We start from the raw sequence: 26,869 nt of genomic DNA on the forward strand, positions 1-26,869 counted from the left end.
TTAGTAAGTACCAAAGAAATATTGATCCTTTCGACGGCGAAGGCGGCTCGTGATAGTAAAAGAAAATTGTTACAAGTTGTACTAAAACGAAGAAATTAGTTCTTTCGCTATAGCTTTACATGAATATAGAAATACGTGTTAATAAGGGATGAAGACAAGCCAGAGGAAGGACTTTTTAATTTAGCAACAGTAGAAATAACTAGGGAAGCTATCATATTCTTTCATTTTTAAGAACTTTAAGGCTGTTTAATAAACATTTTAGAATCCTGAAATCTGTACTCTAATATCTTAAATAAAAGCTGTGAGCAGCAGAGTTCCATCACGAAAGTCGAATTTTTCATCGAATGAAGAATTTAACTAATACACAAACAAATCTTTCCATAAAATGAATTTCTTGGAAATGATATCAATTCTCAATCTTATTTCTTTATATGGAAAATTTGCTATTCCTCAATAACTTTTCATTTCACAAGTTAACTCTCTCTCTCTCGAATGAAAATTCATAATTTCAATAGACCCGGTGGTCTCGAACCCTCTTGTTCAATTCCAATTGACAACAAAGAAAAAATTGTCATAATGACAAGAAATTTCGAAAATGGGAAGTAAAAAAAATCACCCTAGCAACGATTATACTCGTATTATTCATTAAATAGGAGGCGGTCCAGTTCAACAATTACAACGATCAAAATGATTTCGGGCGTTTTGTGCTAGAAGAACTGAAGAAGAAAACTTTGAACTTGAGAAGGACAATTCTTCAACATCACCCCTACTTGCATGCGAAGTTCGAACCCTCTAGTTAATCTTTTTCTGGCCAAAAAATAAGAAAATATAACAAAAAAGACCATAAAATGGAGAGGGGTGGAGATGGAAAGTTTCGACCTTAGACAGGTCGGAAATTTCATTTTTTAGTCGCTTTTCGTTTGACCTGCAGAGGTGAGCAATATATGAACTACAGACATTCGAAAAACCATCATAATCGTGTTCAGGAGGTCTCAAAACATGGGAAAAATGATGTGCCCCCCATTTTTCTTCTAGTCATGCCTACCGTAAAAATCTAATTTTTCCTTGAAAAATTCGACTAAAAATGTGTGAGTAAAATGAATACAATAATGGTAACCGTTATAAAAATTGTCTGCTTGGTTAATACGAAGTGGAAAACACTGACTATAGAAACAATGGTCAGAACAATCTAACTTAACCTAACAAATCTACTAATCTTGGACCTTCAGTCAGTAAGTTTATTGAATCTAATTTCATAAATTAGTTACTTGAAGAAAACGCTTCTCGTCATTCGGACCTAAATTCCGTGTGTAATGAATACTTGACACATATGCAGAGCCTATTTTGATAAAATGTCAATAAGTGACCAACAATAAGTGATCACCATTAATAAATATTCAATCTCGACGTCTCGCCTATGTGCGAGACGCCTGCTTGTAAATGGTAATAACAAAAAGACAAGGAGTTTAACAGACTTGTTAGCTGCAATTATAATTCATACCAAAATATATATTTCGCAAAGAGATTTTTGGGAAATACGTGAATTCTTTATGAGGCAATAATTGTTGTCACATAAATCAACAGATAATGTTGCCACACTTCCAGATATATATCTGATTGCTTACTTTAAGATTACTCTATGTAAGGAATTGCAATTTTATACTGATTTGTTTGATTATCATTACATTAAACGAGCTGATAACATAGTGATTGGTTAAATACTATATTTATTTATATTTCAAGTAATAAAAGTGTCTTGAAATCTCAATAGAGCTATTTAGATAGTAATCAACATTTAATTGAGTTACCTACAATATTGTTTCATAATGTGGTGATAAAACTACTATCAAAGATATACAGAGAACAAAGACAAATTCCATTCCCTTGCATAAGATCATTCTGACAAAATAAAATGAGTTCACGAAATTTACGAAGACGGCCAATAAATTTTATAAGAAACACTTTTATTTTTCAATGTTGCCTCTTACATGTGTACCCAATAATTTGTCGAGATATCGATGTGGAAATCAAACTCTTTCCTGCCAAGCCATTCTTTGGAAATAAAAAAAAGTTATTTGAAGGGTAGTACGGAGAATAGAGTGGACATAAAAGAAAATCTTAATGGTCTCAATTGATTGAAAAATTGATAAAAAAATTGTCTTGATCGTATTTCTTCAGTATCTCATTACATCGACTCGATAAGTTGGCACGATATTCGCAATTGATTTTTTTATCCTTGTGAAACTAAGCAATGTAGATCATGTGCATCCCGAAAGGGATGTTTTGACTGCCGTTTGGTATTTGGTGTATTGTGGAATAGACAGAAGTTTTATTGAAATATTCTAAATGAAGTTCGGATCAACTGTTGGTTTTGGTTTGTACATAATTAGAAGTTAGAAAATACCGAGTATCACAACTTGAAACATAATTGTTTTATATAACGACTTATTGTATTAAATTGATAATTAACAAGTCTCGGTATATTAATTGGAGTAACGTTATTACCTGGCAAATCTAGAATAACGTCGAAACTTTTTCGGACCATTTTGAAATACAGCTTCCGCCGTTTCTGCATATCCAAGACTTGGCGTCTTAGTTTCTACGCACATTTTTTGGGATGCCGATACCTGTAATAGAATTGAATAATTTTAGTAACATTCCGAAGACCCAAGGCCTGGATATTGGTTTGTTCATTGCATCTTATAATAATCTCTACCAATAATAGGTTCCTGTCGTTTATAGAATTGCTGTTCAAGAAAACTACTGATTCATAATCAGATCATTCTGATGAGATTCAAATCAAAATTTTAGTTTGCATTTGGCTCAAGAATTTATGTGTAATTCTTGCACAAGAGAGGATATAACAGAATTAGAAACATTTTAAAGTGAAATATCGACAACAAAACATTTAGTACCACCAATTTAATTTTACTTGTATCATTATTTAGTTTTTCTATGTTTGTTTTTTTTTTGTTTTTACATGCTCTTGCCTACAAATTGTACAATTTTTTTGACAAAAAAGCATTCATCTCTATTTCTCTCTCAATTATGCTAAATTGTCCAATATACTTAATTGTATTGAAATCCTTTTTTAGAAAGAAATCGGTCAAACAAATTTGGAAATATTTGTGGAAATAATAATGTATTCGATCCACCCTTGTATCAAATCACTACTTATCCTCAGAGATCAAGTGATCCAAAAAAGGTTCTGTGTGGTGTCGTCATATGCTTAGTTCTATTCGAACTTATTTTCTGACATGGATACTTCGCCATAAGCATGCTGTTGTCTGATGTTGATGGTCTTCTCAATTTAGGAGAAGAGCAATATTTGGCATTTTACGAACGTCTAATGCATCTTTGCGTTACTACCTTTGAGAAATAAAAAAAACATACAATGCCAAATAAGCTCTACTGGTATTTGTCTGGCCATTCAATCCCAATATTTAATTATTTTGAAGTGAACAAGTTACAGTAAGCATGAAATGTCTTTGACACGATAGCACATAATGCCAATCAAATATAGATATTCGCAGAAACGGCATTACTTTTTGATCTCTCTAATACATCTGAACGTTCTTTCCAATATACAGATGCTACACATTTTTTTATTCACGTACCTGCAGGAATTATAAATGAGAAATATGTGAAACGTTATTCATTCAGTGACTGGCGGACCTATTCAAAAATCATGATAAAACTTTCCTTGGGTACAAAAAGTGGCAGGTAGGAAGACGATTTTCAGAGACAATAGATAAAATGTATAAAGCTCAGGTATACGAAATGAACCTGAGAGTAAATGACGTTCATAAAGTAAAAACAGTACTTACTAGCAGATGTACTGTATGCGTACATAAGAATCCAATAAAGAGAGTTCCAAAAAATCCTACCGCTAAACCTGCTGTTTTGAAAGCCCTGGGCATCGCTAAGATTCCCGTTCCCAAAGAACTTTTCACCAAATGGATAAATGCACCTGTGAATCTAAAAAAAATGTTTTGTAATTGTACATTTTGAAAATGTTAATTCAAGAATTTGATTTCTACGAATCGTTGACCATATCGACCTTTACTTCAATAATTAATACCGTAACAACCTTAACTAACCAAATAATAATAATTATCGACGGCAGCAGTTCATTTTTTATATACCTTAAATTTTTTTTCAAATCGTCCTTAAAAATATTTTTAATAGAATTAAATGTGCCCAAAATTATTAAAGTCATATATTTCTTATTTCGGCATATATATGCTTAAATTAAAAAATAATTTTACGTTATGCGGCATTTTAATTTATAATTTCTTAGTTTCAATTAATGGAAATTAATATATGTATAATAACTGAAAGTAATAAAGTTTCATTTGAAACAAGAACTTCAATGTAATATTTTTAATACATTTATTTTTAACACGTAATCCATTTTGATTATTTCGAGTTTTTAAGATTCTTACAAATGTTCGCTAAAAAATAACGACAGTTTAGGATACGGAAGTACTTTTTGCAAATCATCTTCTACATTTTCTTTCCTTCTTTCACTCACAAGTTTTAATTTTTTTGTTATTGTGTATTCTTCGCCATTATTTCTCTTAATTTTTCTGATATCGTGTGCGTAACTATCTGCATTTTACCCGTTTTCTTTTCTTATCTTTCTTTATATCCACCATTTTTTTTTTGTTTTACCTTGCACCATTTTTGGGATTTCTAAAGAAACAGTGAGGTCAAGGTATGATTCATCTGAAGATGATAATTGTCTTATTCTTTTCCATTTCTTGAAAATATTACGTGGTCGTGTAATATCCGTAAATCACATCATATCCGAATAATAATTAACTTACCTGAACCGCTCTCTGTTGACATAGTGTTAAAATATATAAATTATTTCCCCCCAATAATTAATGCCGAAAAGCAAGACTGAAATATATTATTAGATAATAAATTGTTATTATTTGATTGTCATTTTTTATCGGGTTATTATGTAGTCAAAATAAAATGGCGTGAAATAACTGATAAACTCATCAACACTGAAACAAAAGTAATGAGCTCTACTCAACGATTTGAATCTAAATAGTATTATGTAAATTAACAAAAATATCGGCTACTATCTTGGAAGAAGAAGAGAAAAATGTTTTGCAAAAAGTCTTAATTTATTTCGAGTATTTTGTATTTTTAAGATAGCATGAACGAAAAAAGTGAAAAATATACTTACGTATTAGAATGTTCCAATTCTCTATGTTCATATTGGTTATATTCTTTCTCCGGTAATGCTCCAATTGGAACTTTCACTGGTTCGTTTGTATTCAAAGTAGCTCTAAAAATAAGCATGTAATTGCAAAACAGAGTCAAATGTTTGATAACTAGGTATATGAATAATACAAAATAGGAAACACTGGAGTGGAGTCTAGAACATATTAAAGTACAAAATATATGTATAAAAGGTTATAGGCATATCAAAAGAGCGCATTTGTCCGAAGAATTATGCATGCGTCAGCTATCCGTGTGTTAGAGTGCGTGTTTGCTACTTGGACCAAACGCGCATTCGAATGAATTTTTCCCAGACCTAATTGACACGGTTTAAAGAAAAAAATTGAATTGTTTTGCATCGATTCGTAAGTGTAGATGTAATCTGGATACAGATTTTAGTGTTTCAAGTTATATCCAAAGGTCTTGGAAATTAAAATCACTGATATTTTAGGAAATTACACCGTCTGATCATCCCCTATTCCTAGCACCTAGATGTAAGTTACATACCTCTCAAAATATATATATATTGATGTAATTATTACCCAAATTATTGAAGACGAAACGTTAAAGCACGAGAGCGCGTCAATTTCTGATAAATCACTGTTCTTGTCTATACATATTGGAAGAAGAGGACGGGGACTTTTGTAAGACAACCTGAAGCTGTAGAAGATTTATGTGAAGGAACTTGATATACCATTGTACGATGGTCATCAGAGATCATTTTGACCAACATATACAATCATTCAAATATTATTCTTTGTGTTTTTATTTTTGAAATCAGCAATCGAAATGAAATAAAAATTTACTGATAGATTTGTTAAATATTCGCGAAGAACAACGTTTAAAAATATTTTAAACTAAGAGGAACTCCATAACCCTTGCACACATTTTTAAAAGGAAAAGTGTGTAGGGTAGAGGGGTGTCGGTGTAATGTACCCCCCCATTTTTAAAAAAGTTGTTACCTTAGTAATTCTCAAAGGTCAGTACTTTTAGTTGAGATACAGTGTAGATCTCATTCTGCCAAAACGTCAAAGCCTACATGAAATTAAAGCATTTTTGAGCCAAAGAAAATTGTGTCTAAAATTAAGGTAAACAACATTCAATCCATGTGCTCACATAACAGTCAGAATATTGTTTTTCAAACCAATAGAAACAAAAGCACGAAATTATTGTTGGTTCAAAATAATAATTTGGTTTCTGATAAAGCAGCTACTGAAGAAAAGCAGGTATTCCATATTTCAATAGTTATAACTAATTTTATAATTTTATTTCTTGATAATGTTGGAAAAACATGTATCAAAAGAACCAGAAACTAGCTAGGCATAAGAAATTAACAAAAAATCCAGAAAGTAAGACGACAAAATCAGTGTTTCTACAATTCAAATAATAATTCCTTCGGTATAAATATCATTTCAGAGAGAAATGAAAATTTATTTTTTAAACGGTCACTTCCCAAGGGTACATGATAATAAATAAAACAACATTCATTCACCTCACATAAAAAGTGCAAATAAGGACAAATGACTTCCTGAATTACTACCAAGAGAAAATATTAGGCAACAATTCAAGACAATGACAACCTATATTGTTTATTGGATTTATTGCTTAAAATGAGTCATATATTTATTTCATTGAGTTTATCTATTGCACCTAGTTAATATGGTAACTACATAATGTATATCACGGTCAAATTTTTAATTCAAGTTGTAAGCCATATTCCTAAGCACATATTCTCTTCGTCCTTTAATTGTAATTACGAGTGCTGTCATGATTTTGCTGTTTGTTGATAACCTTATTATGAATTACGTGACTTCAAATGTCGTACTTGTAATTTCATTTTGTTTATGTGGATTATACATATATTCTATGGGTAGTCGTTTACTATTCAGCCCCTCTACACCTAAACCTATTACATTGTTCTGTTTCCACAATACGTAGATTGCTGAAAAAGGCTATTTTTCTTAGGTTTTCAAGTTCTACCTGGACAGGATATTCGCAGATTAGATGCTATGTTGTCTTTATGGATTGCTCCTAGAATCACTAGTTATCGTCCTCTGTCATGGCTATTGACTTAAGAATGTTTTTCACTGGGAAGTAACCTGTGAGAAGATCTACTACCAGTTTAATGTCGTTCCTAGACATCACGAGGAGTTTCTCAGATTTCTTAGCGTTGTTGATGTAACAGAGCCTTTTAACATTCGTGAAAATTAATTACTGAAAATTCAGCATCAGTACTAATATTAAATTAATATGAACAGAAAGAAAAAACATGAATTGTATACTCGTACTCATATATCTCTCAGTTCATAACTAAATAAACAGAACTCAACAAGGATCATCACGTAGTCTAAGATTGTTGTTTCTTATTAAAAAATGCTGGTACATCTGGATGCCCTTGTGATTTATGTAACCTAATTCGTAAATTCCAATTCTGATTAAGTAAAATCACATCCGTTTATGTTTTGTCACAAAAATCTCCCTATACTGACATATTATTATCATAGACAATTAAATTGTGGAAATGGCAACACGTTCCCCTAAATACATTTCCGGTTAAACTCTTCAAATTCCGTATGTTTTTACAGCGGCCTGTTAAAGAAAATATATATCCATGTAAGGAAAAGATTGCAGACTAGTTTTAATTAATACTAGTTGTATTTAAGAATTAAATGCAGTGTTTCTATAAACTAATTAAATACAATAATTTCACCGTGGTATCGGTTAAATAGTGCGTATCTGTTAAAAAAAGTTTAATATCAACTACTGGAAAAGGTATGGTGGATTTAATGGTTCATCATCAGAAACCTACATCTAAATTTCATTATTGTAGCTTTAGTTTCGGCTGTATTACAACGTGATCGGTTAGTCATTCAGTCAAGATGATGTTCTTTCATTATTTAGTATGCCCTTCCCTTCTGGGGTACGTGTGGTGCGACTCAATTTGAGCGAATCTTCAAACTACAGAAGAGAGCTGCTAGATAATTATTCGGACTGAACAGTTCTTTCCTTATTCATCTTTGAAATCGTTTGCCTAATTTGTAAGCACGCTTCTCCAATTTCAGAAAGGTCGTTGCATGGCTATCCACTTAGGAACGTCGAGCACGATCTTCACCTACCTACTCCACGTTCAGAATTAGTAAAGGGCTCAATGTTTTACAATGCAAAAAATGCACAATCACTTGCCAATTGAAATCAAATCGATATCATCTTTTGCTACTCATTGTGGTTTTCTTTTGTATATTGAAATTTTATTTTACTTGTTTTATCTTTATTTAGTTATTTTTATTGTTTTTTAGTTTTTACAAGCTTTTATCTATAAATTGTAAAAATTTTTTTACAATAAAGCATTTATCTCTCTCTTAGATTATTTTCCAGTTGAAACCACAGCTGCAGACAAAGGTTGAATAAATTCAACATATTTTAAAAATTGGTATTCGTGTGCTATGAATTTAGACACAAAAGATTAAACCAACTCCTAGCTTAGAACTTGACTTCTACAATATTCAAATATATTGTCAGATTTTTCTGTCTTAGGCTAGCTAGCTAGTTTCTATCATATTAATAATTTCAAAATTTATCTTTATCAGATAAAATAATGTCGAAACTCCATGTCTGTATTTAAAGTAGTTCATTTTCAGATTCATAAGAAAAAGTGTATCTAGAATGCAAAATAAGAGCTATACGATATATCCATTGATTCTCTTTTATGAAGTGTCTTATTTCGCGCTGCAGTGAATTATTTAGAATAATTTTAATTTATCTCAAAGTAAATGTATTCTTATTGCATATTTCTTTTTGATTATAGTAGAAACTGATTTTAAGCTTCTCAAGTATTGACAAAATTTACTGAACAAAACCCACTTCTTAATTGATATCTTATTATATCGAAGATATTTCACGTAGCTCAAATATAGCGTTTGGCGTAGTTAAACCCAATGCTGCATTTCGAAAGAAAAAAATAGTTTTTATATACATCGGGGTATCACCGGTTAATCTATGAATCTTTTTTTGAGTTGAGGGCTTAAGAAAACGTCAGGACAAAATTTGTTAAGATTTCATAATACAAAAAATTTTTTTCTGCCATCTATCACTGGCATTTGATTGAGACAATCTCAGAACATACATAAACATAAATGCATATAATTTAGATATCCTTCAAATCTTTGTATGTAAACCAGACTTTGTCAACACAAAATAAGAAAAAACTGATAATGATATAACAATTACAGAACTGCATAAAGTAAGCAATTAAACATCTCTTGAATTAAAAGTTTCGTATACGCATAGAATCCTCTAAATCTTTCATTCAATATTATTTGTACAAAAATGTAACCCAGACTGCTTAATCGTGGAATGAAATAATAACTGATAATATTATAACAATTACGACCTCCATTATGTTAGTTATTAATCATTTCTCGGATTAAATTAAGATCTAACTCTGTTTAGACTTGTACGTTTTGTTTAAATAATATGAATCAAAACATGAAAAAAAGCGTGATGCAAAACTATTCTTCATTGTTACTGGCTGTTATTATCTAACATAGCAATGGTGATACAATTTATGAAAATACTTACGTCGAACTGAATGTATCAACAGTATAAGTTGACGAAAAACAATCCTTCTTCTCATCCATTGTGTTCCCTAAAAATAAAAAAAAATGTAGTATTATATATGAATATAAGAGTAATTTTCGCTTAACTATCTTTTAACCATCAATTTGGCATGGTATCCTATAAGATAAACAACTTTCCTTTTTATTTAAATTCAGAGCACATTTGACTTAAGACCACGAATTTCTGGTAGTTTAAGTTCCGCACCATTTCTAATAGTACATTATATTGAAGTCAACGACTTAAACGCTGCTCGTCTTCTTTTAAATAATAATTTAACTAGTATATCTAACTTGATATTATATATTTGGGAGAGAAATATTTAAATAACCGTATACACATTTGGAACATTTGAGAGAAATGAGCAGGTTGGACATTTTGTTTTAGAACTCCACTACATGCCACCGTTTTTCAATGCCATGAGTCGGATAACTACCTTACACTCTGGAAAAGATGGATTTGATCGAGTATTTACAGTAAGAACTCAATATTGTCAATACAAGCATTGCGTGAAAAAATAATTTTTTGGCTTATACATCATAATAGTTACACAACACTGTGTATACACTGGATTCTTAATTTTCATTTTTTATGTGCTAGTTTATAGTAGATAAGTCATTATGCTAACAGTTTTCATTGCATTGTATACAAGTCAAATTTGTGCTGAAAACTAATAGAGGTTACTGTAAAAGCCCTAAGGAGAAATGCGGCAACTTTTTGGATGCAAATAACGCACTACATTTAAACAAATAATTGGAAAAAGTTATGTTTTTGCTTGGGTACACTTCCAAATTAAGGGTTTAAAAGTTATTGATAATCTAAAGCAATTATCTCTGATGACTGAGTGAAATTTGTTCAGAAACAATTAATGATATAAGAGAACTAAAAGGCGAATTTATTTAATTAATAATTTCAATTGCTGATGGATTTCGGCAAACCTCATCATTTGCCTACATCTTCTGATGTTTAGTATTACTTTCATTTAAACATAGATGACGCTATATATTTTGAGGTGCACGAAAACTTTGATTATTTTCAAGAAAATTATTTTATTTATTTTCAAAGTTTTCACCACGTAAAATGCACTTTTGTAACCAATTTTTTAGCAACCTAGAAGATTGAAGTCAATCCTTTTCTGGAATGTTTTGAAGAAATTAATGAATTGATTTATCAATCTCGTACCTCGTTGTAATACGTCCACTACTTAACTGTTTCCTAGGTAGGAGAATAATCACTTATGGCCAAATCAGGCGAATGATGTAGATGTTATATGACTGACATTATCCTGATGTAGTATTAACCTGCGAATATTGACTGACCCATGAGCTGCATGTAAACATTTTGTAAACAACAACTCACCAGCATTTAGAGCTCAAAATGCAGTGCTACCAACTTTCACTTCAAAATATACAGTCTTTTTTGTCGCTCTCATAGCTTTACTTATAATGTCGCTCAATTGTAGCCTATGCATCTTATCTTATATCTTCACAAAATCTCCCTCTCATACTAGATTTATGATTCACTCATCTGTTTGTTGTCCAAAAAGAAGTCTTATGTTAACTACCTAAATGACCTTTTTTTCTTGTTTGTAATGTTTTATCAATCTGTATTTATACCTTTAACTAGTCGTTTTTTCGGCTGTTTTCACCAAATATATCAAGACGTTCTTGATTTGGTTGAAACTAGGTAGCACACAAAAAAGGTTCGTTTTAGTTAGTGGTAACCAAGATATAATGGGAAGAGACTTTCATAATGTCAAAGAACTACAACTTAATAAGCGGCTTTTAGCAATAATTTGTATAATCATAAACAATCCATTTTTAATTCTACATTGTCGTCCACATATCAGTTCTATGACTGTTGATCTTCACTTTTTGCTTTCATATTTACTTTTTAGTGACTACAAATCTTTCTATAGATCTTAATTAATTCTTTAGTAAATTTTATCAATAACGAATTTTTATTCTTTCACAATCAATTGAGTAAAATTCGAGCCTAGTATTAAAAAATTCTTTTTTGTCGTTTTCGGATTTTTAGTTTCGTAGTATTGTTCTCCACTGCACATGTTTTAAGGATATTGTTCTGGGACACCTTGTAACTGCTTCAACGGAATACCTTACAACTTGAAATTATGTTTTTATGCCAGCGTACAATTGGTGGAAAGTTTGCGAAAATTTTTTTTCAATACGTCAAATTGTACAAACTGGTGAATAGACCAATTATAAAATTCCTCAATCCCAAAATAATATACCATGAATGCTCCAGTGTCGGAGCACTATCCACATCAGTTTGTGACAGGCTCATCACAAATAACATTCATTAAAACAGATTAAGTTTCCGCTCTGGTTTGAATGATTGTAACCTGTAAATTGTTCAGTTTTAAGATTATTTTATATTCAATTAACGTATATTTTGATTGAATTTAATCATCTGATCATATTTACAGTTTATTAATCAGTTCATATTGAAAGTAACAAACAGATTTGGAGAGGTAGAGAAGTTCATTTTACCGAGGTTACAATATGATATCTGGAAGTAATATCGTTATATTTCTTGCAATATTTGTAATAAGTAAAGAATGTAAAACGCTCAAGAAATATCATAAACCTTTCTTATCACCTGATATAAATATCAAATGTACAGAAAACAATGGAAAATTCCATACAATTACAAATCTGTGAGTAATAGATTATAAGGTCATTTCAGGTCTCACCTGACACTTATGACTGTGTTAGCATAAGAAATTTGAATAATTAGAAGGAGAAAGTAATATTTCAGACAATATATGTGGTAATTAATGATAAAACAAAATGCTGAATAGTTATAGTACTAGTAAAAATTATGCATAACTAAACACTGGATTCACCCAAGCTAATTTCTTTTGCAAAGTCAAGCTAGAATCCCATAAAACATAATAAAGTTCTGTATTGCAAAGGGTTAATTTCAAAGTATATTTTCGTGTGAATTTAAATTTACGACTGAAATCCGTCCAATTTATGGAAATCGTGCGATATTTGAGGTTATGTACTAAAGTCGTTTGAGGTTATGAATTACAAGCATATAATCTGTTAGGATGTTCAAAATTTTATTGAATTAGTGTATATAAGTCAATGGGACATGAAATTTATATTATTCACTTGATTTCATGATTGTGGGGATAAGGAAGTAAACCAATATGTCAATCAAAAAAATCATAGGTCAATTAATCAGAAGTAGCTCAAATTCGTTTGAAGCATGCGTATATCGAATTTTGGCGCTCCAACTAGCAATTATCGTTGTTTCGAATTGTTATAAGGGTTTTGATTAAAATTTAACACCAAATATAAACTTTGTTTATATTTGGTGTTTTCACCTTGGAATTAATTATTATATTATTAATTTAATTCGTACCCATGATATTAATTTTGTAGGGTTTCAAATAGATAAATCCGTTCCAAATCTGAAATCCCAAATGTTTCATGAAATATATCTCGAGTTACTCTAGCATGGTTTTGGAACTAACCTTATGTCTCCACCGGAGAGGAAGCTTGAACTATTTTACACTCACTTTGGTTATGAGTGTTGATTCGGATAATGGCCAGAAGTTTATTCGGAATGGTAGATTGGTGAATTGTTTATTATTTTTGAAAGTATTCCAACAAAGTTCTGATAGATTTGTGTTCAAAAACAACCGATATGCTGTTTCTACATGCCTTGTTTATGCTTTCAGACAAGTTTGTGGATCTTTTTTGGAGGAGTTACAAGGAGTAGGCATATATTACAAGGTTACAGAGGTAAAAGCTGTTGTTGGAAGTTGTTGATCAGATGTTTCTCTTTTGGATCATATCTAAAATCGATTCAAAACAAATATTGGTTTGAACACACATGGATTTATTGAGGACTCTTTTTGGGAACAAAATATAAACAACGATAATACTTCTGCTTAATATCTAATGAAGTATCAAAAGAGTGGAATGATTCAGAACCATTTTCTAAAAACGATTATTTAAACTTATTAAAGTTTCTCCCATCTACTAAAACTGAAGCAGTTCAAAATTCATGTATCTCACACTAACTCTCCACCACTGACAAATAATTAGGTAGGAATGATACCGGAGGAAATATAATTTTCAAAACGGTTATAAAATGACATGGTATTAACTTTTTTTAGAGCAGATGCTGTTATTGGATAATTTGGTTGAGGCAATATCATCCGAGACTTTTTTACTTTGACCAATTTATTGCCAGCCTTAAATCGAAATGATATTCAATCGAAATCTGACGGGCACACTTTCTCCTTAGATAAAATAATTTGATTCCAGTCGATTTGTATCGAAACAATTCTAAATTTTAAGTTACATTTTGCAATGAAATAAATATTTTAACAAGTCACAAATACCTTCCTGTGCAATTAAATTTTCCCACATTTAGGATACGATAAATCGAAATAAACAATAATTTTCAATCAAATTCATTGAAAAATAGCCATAGCGTTTATAAGATGATTCTATAGTGAAAATTATTTTTTTCTTTTCATTGTACACTGGCAATCAATGTCAGTTCGAATTACTCAATTTTTTATTACTTAATTTTGAATGGAAAATTATGGGATAACGAAAAATACTAAAAAAAATATTTTGCATCGTTTTCTTAATGTTTTGATAAGCTATATATACTACTAGATATACTCTACCACTCATCTTCAAAAGACACCTTTTCTTGGATATTCAATGGGAAAAGCGTTCAGACTTCTTGCTTGCCACTTTATAATAGTAATTTTCACATGAGTAACACTTCGTAAACGTGAAACTCTCCTCTATATAACACAAGTATGACATTCTTTGTTATCTTAACACCTCCTGGATGTTTCAGTGGGCGGATTGGTTAAACTAGGTTGTAAACTAAATTTTCATTCTCTTCGGTGTACTTCTTTGAGTTATATGCAATAAGATTGTTGATTTTTCCACTTTCATTCATAAAAAGTAAAAGCCTACATTCTTCGAGTGTCCAATCGTGAGAACAGTAACCATTCCTCTCATTAACAGACACATCACAAAATTGTTGAAACCATAATGCGAACATCTTCCTTTAAAAGCTGACTCAAATGAAGATATCTGACTAAGACTGAAATCAGTCTGGATCAGTACTACAACTTAAGCGGACTCATGAAAATAGTCTTCATTTTGACAGACAAATTATCATAATTAAATTCCAGTTGACAGATCACTTAGTTAGGAATAACATTCTAAATATATATATATATATATATATATATATATATATGATTTGATTAACATGGCAAAGTAACAGAGATAAAGGTATTAAATGTGAAATGAGAGAGTCAAAAGAAATACCTTAATATTATGAAGAAAATTTCGCTTATTGCAAAGTAGGGTATGTAACAATCAAATTGAAGAAATATACCTCCATATTATTTTAGCATTTTATATTTATCTTGTCTTCTTTATATATTTTCACGCGTGTATTAGCATTCAACGATCAAATATTGATAGTAGAAATACTTAATTTTCAATTATATGATCTGAAAAATGATCAATTAATCCCTTAAATTCATATTGTGAATAAATTCCAAACATACTCAACATATATTTATTGTAGATATTTGGTATCCTAATGTGGATAAGTTTTTCACCACTCCAAGAGGATGGTCTCTCGTTTGCGAAATCTACATTTAATTAAATATGTGGAACAAATTTAATACAAAATAGCAGTATGGAATGAATATTTGAATGTACGTCAAATAACAGATTTTAGAACAAAATTCCTTTACGAGCTAATTGCAGAACTAGTTAATATGCCTCTAAGTATGAGCTACTTATCATTACAATACACTTAGGTTAACAGTTGATCTTCAATTCCTAAGTGTCTTCTTCTTCTGATATGTCAGTCTCAAGAAAATATCATATAGAGTTTTTGATATCTTCTCTCTGCATTATTTTTTGATTTTCCGATGTGAATATGGCACAGTTTCCACGTTTAGTCTAGTAACTTACATTCACCATATTTTTAACCCAAAATAAAAACTTTTAGAGTAATTTTTGGAAGAGCATTTTGGGTATCTGATTATTAGCAAGTTGTATGAATTGAGGTGAATAATATAATTTTTTTATCGCTTTTTATGTTAATTTAATAAACTAAATATACGACGGTTGCTATGTGAGTTTGAGTGAGTGTCATTTTTTTATTTGCATCTGAAAGTAATCAGAGTTCTATTTCGACAAAAATATTTCCAAAGAATAGTGTTTTATTTCGATATTTATTTTTGTTTATGTATGAAACAAATGTGATAATTTGTTTTGGAAATTTTCCGTTTGTTTAGCTAATTTGTTGCCGTATCTTGCGGCATCTATAAAAAATCAATCAAACAAATAATGTGTGTTTGATTAATCGCGATAAAGTTGTTCGGAACAATTATTCTCAAAAAGAAATAATTGGGAAACTAATGATATTAATCAGTAGCTAATTAGTTGAAATTAAAAAAGATAAGTGAATATGTATTTCATCAATAATTTACAAGATTTATGAGTTTATAGAGTAAACTTATTGTTCTCACGTGATAATCACCCTAAAAAGTCGCCATAAATTCCCTAAACAATTTATTCCTTGAGGAAACATTAGTTGAACAAATTGAAAATGAAATAAGTCAGTTGCATTATTGGTATACAAAAACATTTGAATTTCATTGTCAGCAGCAGAAAATTGATTATAAATTTTGTTTTAATATGGAAGGAAGGAGGAAAATATTTTTATTCTGTCGTTGAGAAACAAATAATAACATAATTGCAATAAAAGTAAGTATAAATATTTCACAAATATTATCCAATAAACCAGTACAAACAGTGGAGATGAATTGCAATAATTAGGACATCAATCTAAACAGATACTGTGTGGTGTCAGAATATTTGAAAAATATATTTTCACAAGCGGAAGCACTAAAACATTATCAAAGTATGACAGGGGTGTCATTGATTTGTATTTATAGAATTGTGTACTCTAAAAAACTTGTGGCAAGGTTAGGTATCACAGAAACATTTACAAGGATGAAAATATATTATATTTGATAATAACAACAATCGCTAAAAGACATAACATGACATACAGGATTTTTAATTATGTCATACTAATCATATTGTGTTCTATATCTTATATACCATCTAGATAATGGATGATCCGGGCATAAAGTACACACTGCGTCCCGCACTTTCGTTAAAATATTTTTTACATAATTTTCCGACCGCTGCAGCTCTCAGAAACAGGTTTAACGTTGCCTTTCAACTCTCTTGCAATTTCGTCGGAGAAAAAATTGTGTTCCCTTGAACAATTCTTTATAATCATGATGATTATGTCTCTAAATCGTCTTGGTTTTAAGTCGCTTCTGTTATAAAATTGGTTTTTTTTAAATTATTTTTGACAGACAGATGAAATTTCAACGATTCGACTACTTTCAGTCTTTATCAAAATATGATATTGACGCTGACGGTATCACATTTTGATAAAGATTGAAACTAGTCGAAAAGTCAAAATTTTTATTCATCTTTCAAAAATTATTAAAAAAAACTAATTTTATAATAGTAGAGACCTAAAATCGAGACGATATAAAAACATAAACATATTTAAAAGGTCTAAATAAGAAATTAAGGAAAATTATGATGATTTAGTGGTGACAAATATTTTTTTTCTGTCGTTGAGAAACAAATAATAGCATAACTGCAATAGTAGTGAATAGAAATATTCCGCAAATATTATCCAATGAAGCCGGTACAAACAGTGGAGATGAATTGGGGAAAAATCGTATTCCATTTGGAAAATAAAAAAAAATAGATTTTGAAAAATTTTTTTTTCCGACAATTTTAAACTAACCTGTTTATTGGTCATTTAACAAAACTTCAACACAACAAGAATAAAAAACGACTTTATAACAATTAAGCAAAATAAAACATTGTTTTAGTGGTTACATTTTAAGCTCATCTATTCAAAATACAATTAGCCTAGATGAATAAGCAATATATAAGTAATTTAAGTACTTAGAGTATTATTTTATTTTTACAGTAAATGGTGTGGTCTAAAACCATATAAGGTCAATATATAAACTTTTACGCTCGCGCCCGCACTACGCCCTCGTTCAACATCAACAGATTACGAAGTATGATTTATAAACACAAACGCCCATGCTCGCGCTCAAGTTCATGCTGAGTTACGCTGGGAGATGACCTATTTCCTGTTCGGCTCTCGTGTTCCAGTGCTTAGTAATTGAACCCAGGTATCCAGGTCACATGACCCCGAATGCGCAGCAGCAATAACCAAATTCAACCATTTTCTGTCTATTTTCCTGGTGTGGCGTACCTTGGAGTTATTTCTGTTTGAATTGTCATTTCCTTTTTAATTTTACCAAAGTATAAAGTCACAAAATTCCAGTGAACGCTGCTACCTGTGCTAATACTAGGTTTTCTGGTTCACCAACCAATGTTTTTACGAGAATGTACAAACATAACTTAAATAGAAACAACATATTGAATAAAAATAATCATTCGAAAAAATGCTGAACTGGAAACAAATGTTTTATGCTCAGGTGAAATAACATTTTGATTCGTCCAAATAAAGCCAAGTGACAAAAAAGTCAACAAATTTAAAAATAGTAGTTTTTTAAATGCAGCTTTAGTCTGATTGAGCCACCTTGCTGCACGTTTCAAAAGTGATATTTGAGGTTAGACTGGTGTGAATAGGTTAAGTTCGGTTTGTTAGTGTTGTATTACAAAGCTGCGAGGATTTGAAAGTAACTACACTTAGAATTACGCTGTGATGCTTTAGAAAAACCGCATGATATTTTTTAACTTACCGAGATAGATATCTCAGATAAGCATAAACCATGAGACGGTTAAGAATATAAATTTTGTTGAAACGGAATGAAATGGAACCATTTCTTATAATATTCACAAGTGACAATGAAAAGTGGATGGCACATGAGAACGTTTAACGTAAAAGATCTTGGTGGAGGCGTTGAAAGGACTGAAAAGCGTAGATTGGCGGCTTGTAAGGTGATGCTATGAAATTCTGAAGCTTGGTTTAATGGTACATACAGTACTATACTGTTACAAGTGATCACACTACAGTAGGGAATCACCACATGCAGTTCACAAAAGTCTTTGAGGACTCGCTAAAAATTAATTGAACTTGATGCCTACATCATCTGACTATAATATTTTCCAGACTTTACAGAACGTTCTGGACGGAAAAGAAATTAGGTAATAGAGGACGCGTTGAGAAATATCATGCCAAGTTTTTTGTTACTAAACCACAAAGATATACCAGATAAATAGCAGAAAATCAAGGATGAGAATTGCAGATATGTGAATGAATAAGAAATTTTTTTCTTTTAGTAGATGACCCTTATTAAAATATGGTAAATGTCGTTTCATTCTGGTGTATCTTGTCTAAATCACTAAAATCAAACACATAATTTGTAATGTTTTGAAGGGAAAAAGATAATATTGTTTTTATTATAATTAATTTCATGCATGATGTAAATGAATGTTAGTAGTTTTAAGTGCACTTGACAGTGAGAATAATCGAGAAATTAGAATAATGTTGTTACATTAAAAAGATAACTGAATAAATAATATGTTGAAAAAAATAATTTATTCAACATGCATTAAAATTTTAATCATTTTAAGAAATGTGGATGGAGGTAGAACTTTTAATTAGAAAAGTAATGAAAAAATTATCAGAGAAATAAATAATTTTATTGTCGGCATTTAATTTTAACGTTAACATTTTTCTATTATAGCAAGTAGTGGTTTTAGAGATGCTATTTTTTGGCCAATTTGAACTTAGTTATGTAGTTTGTGGAAATTAGATTGTTGGTCAAATTTCATTTGAATCAGCTGTTCTTTGAGCAAATAGAATGAAATATTCTGACAAAATTTAATTAACAGAAGCATTTTGCTCACATTCTGTTCTAGAAAGTTTATTTTTCGCAGTAAAATGAAAAAAAACAATTTTCAAACAAACTAAACTCAGTACATTTATATTTATGAGCATTGAATTTGGAAAACCATTTATTTGCCGAATAAAACTTATTTTTGACAAACTGAACTCGGAAAGATCATTGTTTGTTAGCATTAAAAGTGAAAAAGTAATTTCCTGACCATAAATTTATAGAAGCCAAAATTTTATTAAATTTAACTCACAGAAACTTTTTTTAGTATATTAAATTTCAATATGCGATTGATGATGCTTATATATTTAAATAACCACTTTATGTCCAACCTAAACCAATAAAATCAATTTTTGAATATATTAAATCCAGTATAGTCATTTTTCCTTATTATTATTATTTTAATTTTCCTTATTATTATCTTAAATGATCTTCAAAACCTCAACAATTATTAAGCGAAAAAAGACGAACAAGTCCTGTACTAAATTAAATTTGGAGAAGGTATTTTTTTCCTACAAGAAACTGTAACAAACAGTTTTTTGGTGAAATTAAACTTAGAGAAGCTATGTTTTGTGTACAAACCGTGATCAAACTTTACTACGGAAATCTATTTTGATGACAAAAATTAAATTTAGAAACTCAACTTTTTAGAAAATAAAGTCAGACAATTTTTGATAAAATTAAACTTCGAGAAGCCGTTTTGATCCATATTCAATTTGGAAAAAAACATATTTGGCTACAACTAATTAAGTTATTTCACAGAACTGAGCTCAAAGAATCCAAGTATTATGCACACGACATTTTGAAAAGCACTTTTTGATTAGAGTAAGATAGAACTCAATTTTTGGCAAAACTTAAAATTTCAATATATTGAAATGGAAGCTAGAAATTTCATTCATCGTTCAAATTGAATTCACACACGACATTTTGTGAAAATAACACTCAAATGGGCAATTTGTTTGAAGGGACTAAGTCGTTTGTTAATAGAAATAAACTTGTAAAAATCAATTTTTCGAAAAATAAATTAAGAAAAAGTTCATCTTGAATTTGAAAGGGTCATCTTTCAACAACAACAACTCGAATATATTAATTTATAGGAAAATATTTAGACTAACTAGTTTTTCAGCAAATTAACTTAGAAGAAGCCAATCTTTATCAAAATTAAATCGGAATAAACAATTTTTGTAACATTAACTTCAGTAAATAATAAATTTAAAAACTCAATATTTCAGAAGACAATTGAAAAACAGTTATTTCATTAAATTAAACTTGAGTAAGTAATTTTTTCTCTTATTTAATTTGATTCTGGACCACTATGAAGTAAGTTAATCATTGTTTTAATAGAACTGATCTCATGACAGCCATTTATTGTTCATAGAACATTTGAAAAACCAATTCCTGATTAAGGTGAAATTTCTGGAACCGTTGGTGATATTCATACTGAACACTCAGTCTCTGAAGACGATAACTTCATTATCGAAACGCGCGTCAGACAGTGTAATTGTGAGTGTTGGTGTAGTGGTAGTGTAAACAATGTGTTTTGAACCAATTTTTGATTAAGCTGAAAAAAACTAATTTTTCAAGAAACTCAAAATTTCAATTTCTTGGTAATTGGACCTATACAATCAATTTTTAACCAATACCAACTGAATATTTAGTTTAGAACCGATATTATTTTATCAAATACCTATAGAGTAAGTTTTCTACAAAACAGAACTAAGTTTTACATTCACAATGAAATTTGGGAAAATGAATATTTGGCCAAATTTAACAAGATCTATTGAACTTAGAGCTGCATTTTTTACTAGGTTTGAAAAGAAGGGAAGCATTTAAAGAGGAGGAAATGTATGGAACTTTTAGTTTAACATAACTTGTATATTTTATATTATTAGAGTGAATCAATTCAGATGAGTGAACTTTTAATTCAAAACATAATTTTTAACAATTATTAGTAACACCAGGCTTCAAATTATGATGATTAACTCCAGTTTACAAATACATAGTACTTCATATTTCACTTTAAACTTTAGTTAGTTTTCTACCCAATTTTTGATTTGGAATCTGGATAGAGATTTACAGCTTTTGCGCTTAAAAAAAATTCAATGCAATCAACATGATGATTTTTCGGTTTCTTTATTTGTCAATTTATGTATGAGTAATTCAATATTATCAGTTGATGCTAATCATAGATAACAATAAGATATCTATTCGAAAAGTTCATATTTAATTCAGATTTATAATCTGCAAATAACTTAATCAAAAACTACAAAAATTATCGCAATACTGAAATGTGCAGTCTTTTTGTTGTCTATAATTTATAATTTGGAAATAGAGCATTCTGAATGAATCACTAGGCATTCATGTACACTTGATTTGTTGAATGCGAGAAAAATTCACATATTGAAACTTTTTGTGGGCATGTAGTTGCTGTGCAATTATTTTAGTATACATTTAACGTCTAGCCATGTTTTTAAAATAAAAGATGGCTGAAATTGAATAATTCTTTTTAATCATGATGATTATGTTTCTAAATCGTCTGGATTTTGGGTGTCTTCTGTTATAAAATTAGTTTTTTTAATAATTTTTGAAAGATTGTCAGCGTCAATATTATATTTTGATAAAAACTGAAAGAAGCCGAAACGTCAAAATTTTTGTTTATTTTTCAAAAATTATTAAAAAAACACTAATTTTATAACAGAAGAGACCTAAAATCAAGACGATTTAAAAACAAAAACAAATATAAAAGGTCTAAGAAATAAGAAATTAAAACAAGCATTTGATTTATTTTCAAAATGTTATTAGTTGAACGGCGATACAAATATTTCATATTTCCATATATATATAAATGTTTTCTTACTGTTTTCTTACTGATTTCGAATAAGATTGTCACACAAAAATATAGATAAAGTAACATATCAGTTCTCTTTTAATGATCGAAGCAAAAACAAATCTTTAAATAACATCGTATAGAGATAATTTTTAGGGGCTTAATATTAAGCTGTAAAAGTATGCATTTGTGAAGAAATTATTCATTTTGACGTGGGAATTTAAATGCCTATTCTAAATATTGTAGTTAAAGTTTTTTTCAATTGATATAAAACATGGGGAAACAAATAAATCCATTTTAAGTAAGTTTTTGAAATTTGTGAAGAATTTAATATGATTAAGTACCTTAAAATTCAGATGAAAATTGGGATTCACTCCCAAACAAACAAGACAATGCAGCAAAGTGAATAGAAGAATTTAAAAAGCCCATGAAACATTTTTACAACCAAATTTTCTTATGTAAATAAATATTTTTAAAAAATAGTATAATAAGGTTTCAATAGGCCTTCTGATAAAATAGATGCCTAGAATATTTCTACATAGGCTAATTTTTGTTATATTGTTTGTTTTCATTAACCAATTGATCTAAGTAGTTGATGGATCCACACATTTTCTATAATATTTTCAAAAACTTAATGCTGGACTTTTTAATATTTCTCCAGTACGTAACAAAACTTATTTTCTTCTAAAACTTATAAAGACAAACCGAAATATTTACTATTTCTTAGAACAAGTCATTTCAATGAGTTAATTTCTTTGGAAAATATTTTTAATATTTCTAAATTTTCGAACACTTAACTATCGAACTAACCTCGTAAACTTTGTTATTACTTCCGTAGTTGCGAACAAATGCCGATACTGTTACATGCGATGATTAATCGAATATGGATGAAATTCGGTTCACTTCCAATTTGTTCAAAGTCTGTTTTTGGCGTTGCGTCCTCACTAAACACACTAACAAGCGCTTATTTCTACTTCTACGCGACCTGAGTACTCGATTAGACTGATAAAGATTGTGATTGGATACTTTCTTTTAAATATTTTTCTTTATGTGAGTTTTACGTCAGAAAAATGAGATGAAATAGTTTTTTTCGGTACGGCGAAAATAGTTTATAAACATTTATTAACAAAAAATATAAATTGTTGCTATAATTGTTTAATTTGAGTAATAATGTGTTGGGAAACAGTTTATTTGTTTAACACGGAGCAGAATAAGTTGTTATCTTATTATTTGTAAAAATTGTATTTCAACAAACGTAAACGTACCATAGACGTATCGGCTCTATTCGTTACGATCTTGTACTAATAAATATGCACCGTTCTTATAGGGACCAATTCTGGAAAGAGCAGGATTGACTTGGAGTATAACATTTATTGTTTCCACTTCTTATAAATAATTCATACAATAAAACATTTTTTAAAGTGTTTTCAAAAGTGAATAAATCAACTGAAAACGAATGTGTTGTAAAAACATCGACTGGAGTAAGATCAAAAAACTACTGTTGTTTCTTTACCAGTAAAACGTACATAATGATATTTATCTAGTACGTTATCAGAATGTTTGATAAAATGGAAAAAAAATTCGATTTTAACCTTAAAAGTATAGTGCTATTTGCTTTATTATGATACATATGGATGTATGTGTCATATACACTGCGACCTAGTTTATCTATTCCGACCTATTTCTGTCTGCGATACTCAATATTTACAGCTGATCCACCAATCCCACTTCTCCTATTTCATATGCTTTCAGGTGTAATTCTGTGGAGTTTCTTAGGTTGAATTGATTTAACAAGACTTCATAAATTTTAGATTGTTCTCACTTAGACTGATATTATTCTATAGATTATTTATTTCATTAACTTAGTTTTCCCTATCTAGGTCCGCTTTCTCTATTATCCTGTAGTAAATTCCACTGAAGAGGTTAGTTCCCACGCAGTGTTAATCCGTTTTAGAGACAAGAGTTCATCTTCATCCCGGTCTATTTTCATATTATTATTGATTTCACATGTTTTGTTGTTGAGTACTTTGGAATTGGTGAGCCTGTCCATCAATGATATTATCAACATACTCCTATAACAGCACATCTCAAAAGTTTTTCCAAAATTCCAAGTAAACAAACAAACAAATAAATAAATAAAAATGCCTGTCTCGATGTCAAGTCTTGTTTGTATTCGTTTTCTTCTGAGAAATATCAGCTCAGTTTTTCCGTATCGAGATGAAGTCCGTTATCTGACATCTATCCCCCAACTCGTCTCATTGTCTGGTTTAATTTAAGCTGCGCTAATTCTGCAGATTATTCGGTGATCACAACTATCACATTATTGGCGTAAGCAACGAGAAGCACGCCAAGAGGCAATTCGAGTCTAAGCAGACTATCATATTGACTATTCCATAGATCCGGTCCCAATATAGATCATTATGCGACCACTGCGGTAATTTGTCTTGTCACCTGTCCATTTGTCGTCTCGTAGATTATTCGTTCGACTGTTTGTCAGATAATCCTCCACCACTTGGTTCGAATAGTCTGGGATCCCGAAAGGGTCTTGTGCCTCTAAGATGTCTACCCTCTGGCCGAATGCTGCTATAATCACGATTAGTCGCGCCACGTTGCAGTACCTGTTCAAAAAGGTGTCGACTACCTTCTGGATTGCTCTGATTGTTGATCAGTCCTTTCTAAATCCGACTTACAGGTCTTTTAGTCTTGGTCTCAATAGATGTTCGAATAATTTACCTGTAGTATTCAGTAAGCTCAGCGATCGGTAGGCCTCAGTTTGATCATCACTTGAAGAATTTCCGCCGGTACCTCGTTATAATTATCTGTCTATATAAGCATTAGTATAACGTACAATGAGATTCAGCAAAACAATTCTTGATGATTTCGTAGCTAGCTTCTTTGAAAATCATCTTTATCATAGGAAATTTCTTTCAACTATCGCCTTTCCATTGTTCATTAACGTCATCTGAATCATATATTCGTAAGCTGGTAAAATCAAGTGCTGCATTTTAAAATTTCACAGTCTATTTGCTTAACAATTAAGTCAATATCATCTTATGAATATTAGGTGTTGATTTGAAAAAACAATAATAAAATATAAAACGTGCATTGTTCAACAATTTTCTGTCAATTACTAACATTTGAACTTCACAGTTCCTTAGTTAAGAAGAGACGCCTTCTAATCTCTGACATATTTAAAAATTTACATAAAAGTGTCTCAGAGTCCGTACATGTCCCCTGTAAAGATATGATAATTTTAGTTGATAATGAATTTATGCATCGCATTTGAAACGTAATATAGATATAATAAATTCGACTTAGTTGGAATACAAGTTACTGTTTAGGGCTAATTTTACAGCCTAGAGTACAACTGGAGATTAAATGCAGTTGTCACGCGTGGAGATATAACTAAATTTTTTCCTATATTTGTTTTAAAGTTGAATTGATTAAGTAACTTGTATAAACAAAAATTAACAAAGAACAATTTGCAATTGCAATTTCTCTAGTAGTTGAGTAGTGTTTTTGGTTAACCTTGTGAAGAAACAAAGAAATGTTTCCCATAGAAGCAAAACAAATTTAAAAAATAAGTGGGACAATTAAAAGATTTGATCTTGGACGACTAACTTCTGGTTTTCTCGGCGCGTGGACAATATTGATAATTGGTTCATCATCATCGTCGAATTCATTAATTATAGCATGCAAATTTTGAATCGTTTTACTAAAATCCTTTATAACATCGTGACAATTTGCAAAAGTTCCTCTGTTTGATGTTAAACTGAAGTTTAAAATACCCCCTGACCGACGGTAACGTTTAAACCGAGGGTTATTGGTAAATGCCAACTATAAAACGCAAAAGAAACTTTGAGGTTTAAACTTTACTGGTAGAATTTGGTCTAACTTGAGCTTCCGTTTTCCAGCAAGTTTTTTCCATATAGTACAACTAATAAAATGATTATTTTCGATTTATAATATGATCAGATAAAAGTAAACAAAGCTGATAAAAAGTTGATAAAAATGTGTTATTATTATATAATTAAATATCTATTATTAACATTTCATTAATAGAAGTAAACAGTAGATTGTATGTAAAGCACTCCATGATCTGCATTAAACACGTTTTATGCGTACCTTTGTTTAAGCTCTCTTATTATCTAATGCAAACATTTCCAGTAGATTGAATATTTTTATTTGATATATCAACCAATGTCTATATTCACTCCAAGCTTCAATATGATGGAACTGATTCCTAATATAACTGAATT

The 26,869-nt window shown here is 30.2% G+C and overlaps 1 protein-coding gene across 1 annotated transcript in view; it reads right to left on the reverse strand.

Moving 5' to 3' along the window:
* LOC130441107 (proton-coupled amino acid transporter-like protein CG1139) overlaps positions 1 to 23,751 on the reverse strand; it is a 28,840-nt gene extending 5,089 nt beyond the window's left edge. Inside the window, exons 1-5 of the mRNA XM_056774641.1 lie at positions 23,421 to 23,751; positions 9,814 to 9,880; positions 5,201 to 5,302; positions 3,828 to 3,978; positions 2,506 to 2,627 (exon numbers count right to left, since the gene is read on the reverse strand). Coding sequence (XP_056630619.1) covers positions 2,506 to 2,627; positions 3,828 to 3,978; positions 5,201 to 5,302; positions 9,814 to 9,872 — 434 coding nt within the window. The 5' untranslated portion in view covers positions 9,873 to 9,880; positions 23,421 to 23,751. The remainder of the gene's footprint in view (positions 1 to 2,505; positions 2,628 to 3,827; positions 3,979 to 5,200; positions 5,303 to 9,813; positions 9,881 to 23,420) is intronic.
* Between the last annotated feature and the right edge of the window lie 3,118 nt (positions 23,752 to 26,869).

Source organism: Diorhabda sublineata, chromosome 1 (genome assembly GCF_026230105.1).
Source record: "Diorhabda sublineata isolate icDioSubl1.1 chromosome 1, icDioSubl1.1, whole genome shotgun sequence".
Lineage (NCBI taxonomy): Eukaryota > Metazoa > Arthropoda > Insecta > Coleoptera > Chrysomelidae > Diorhabda > Diorhabda sublineata.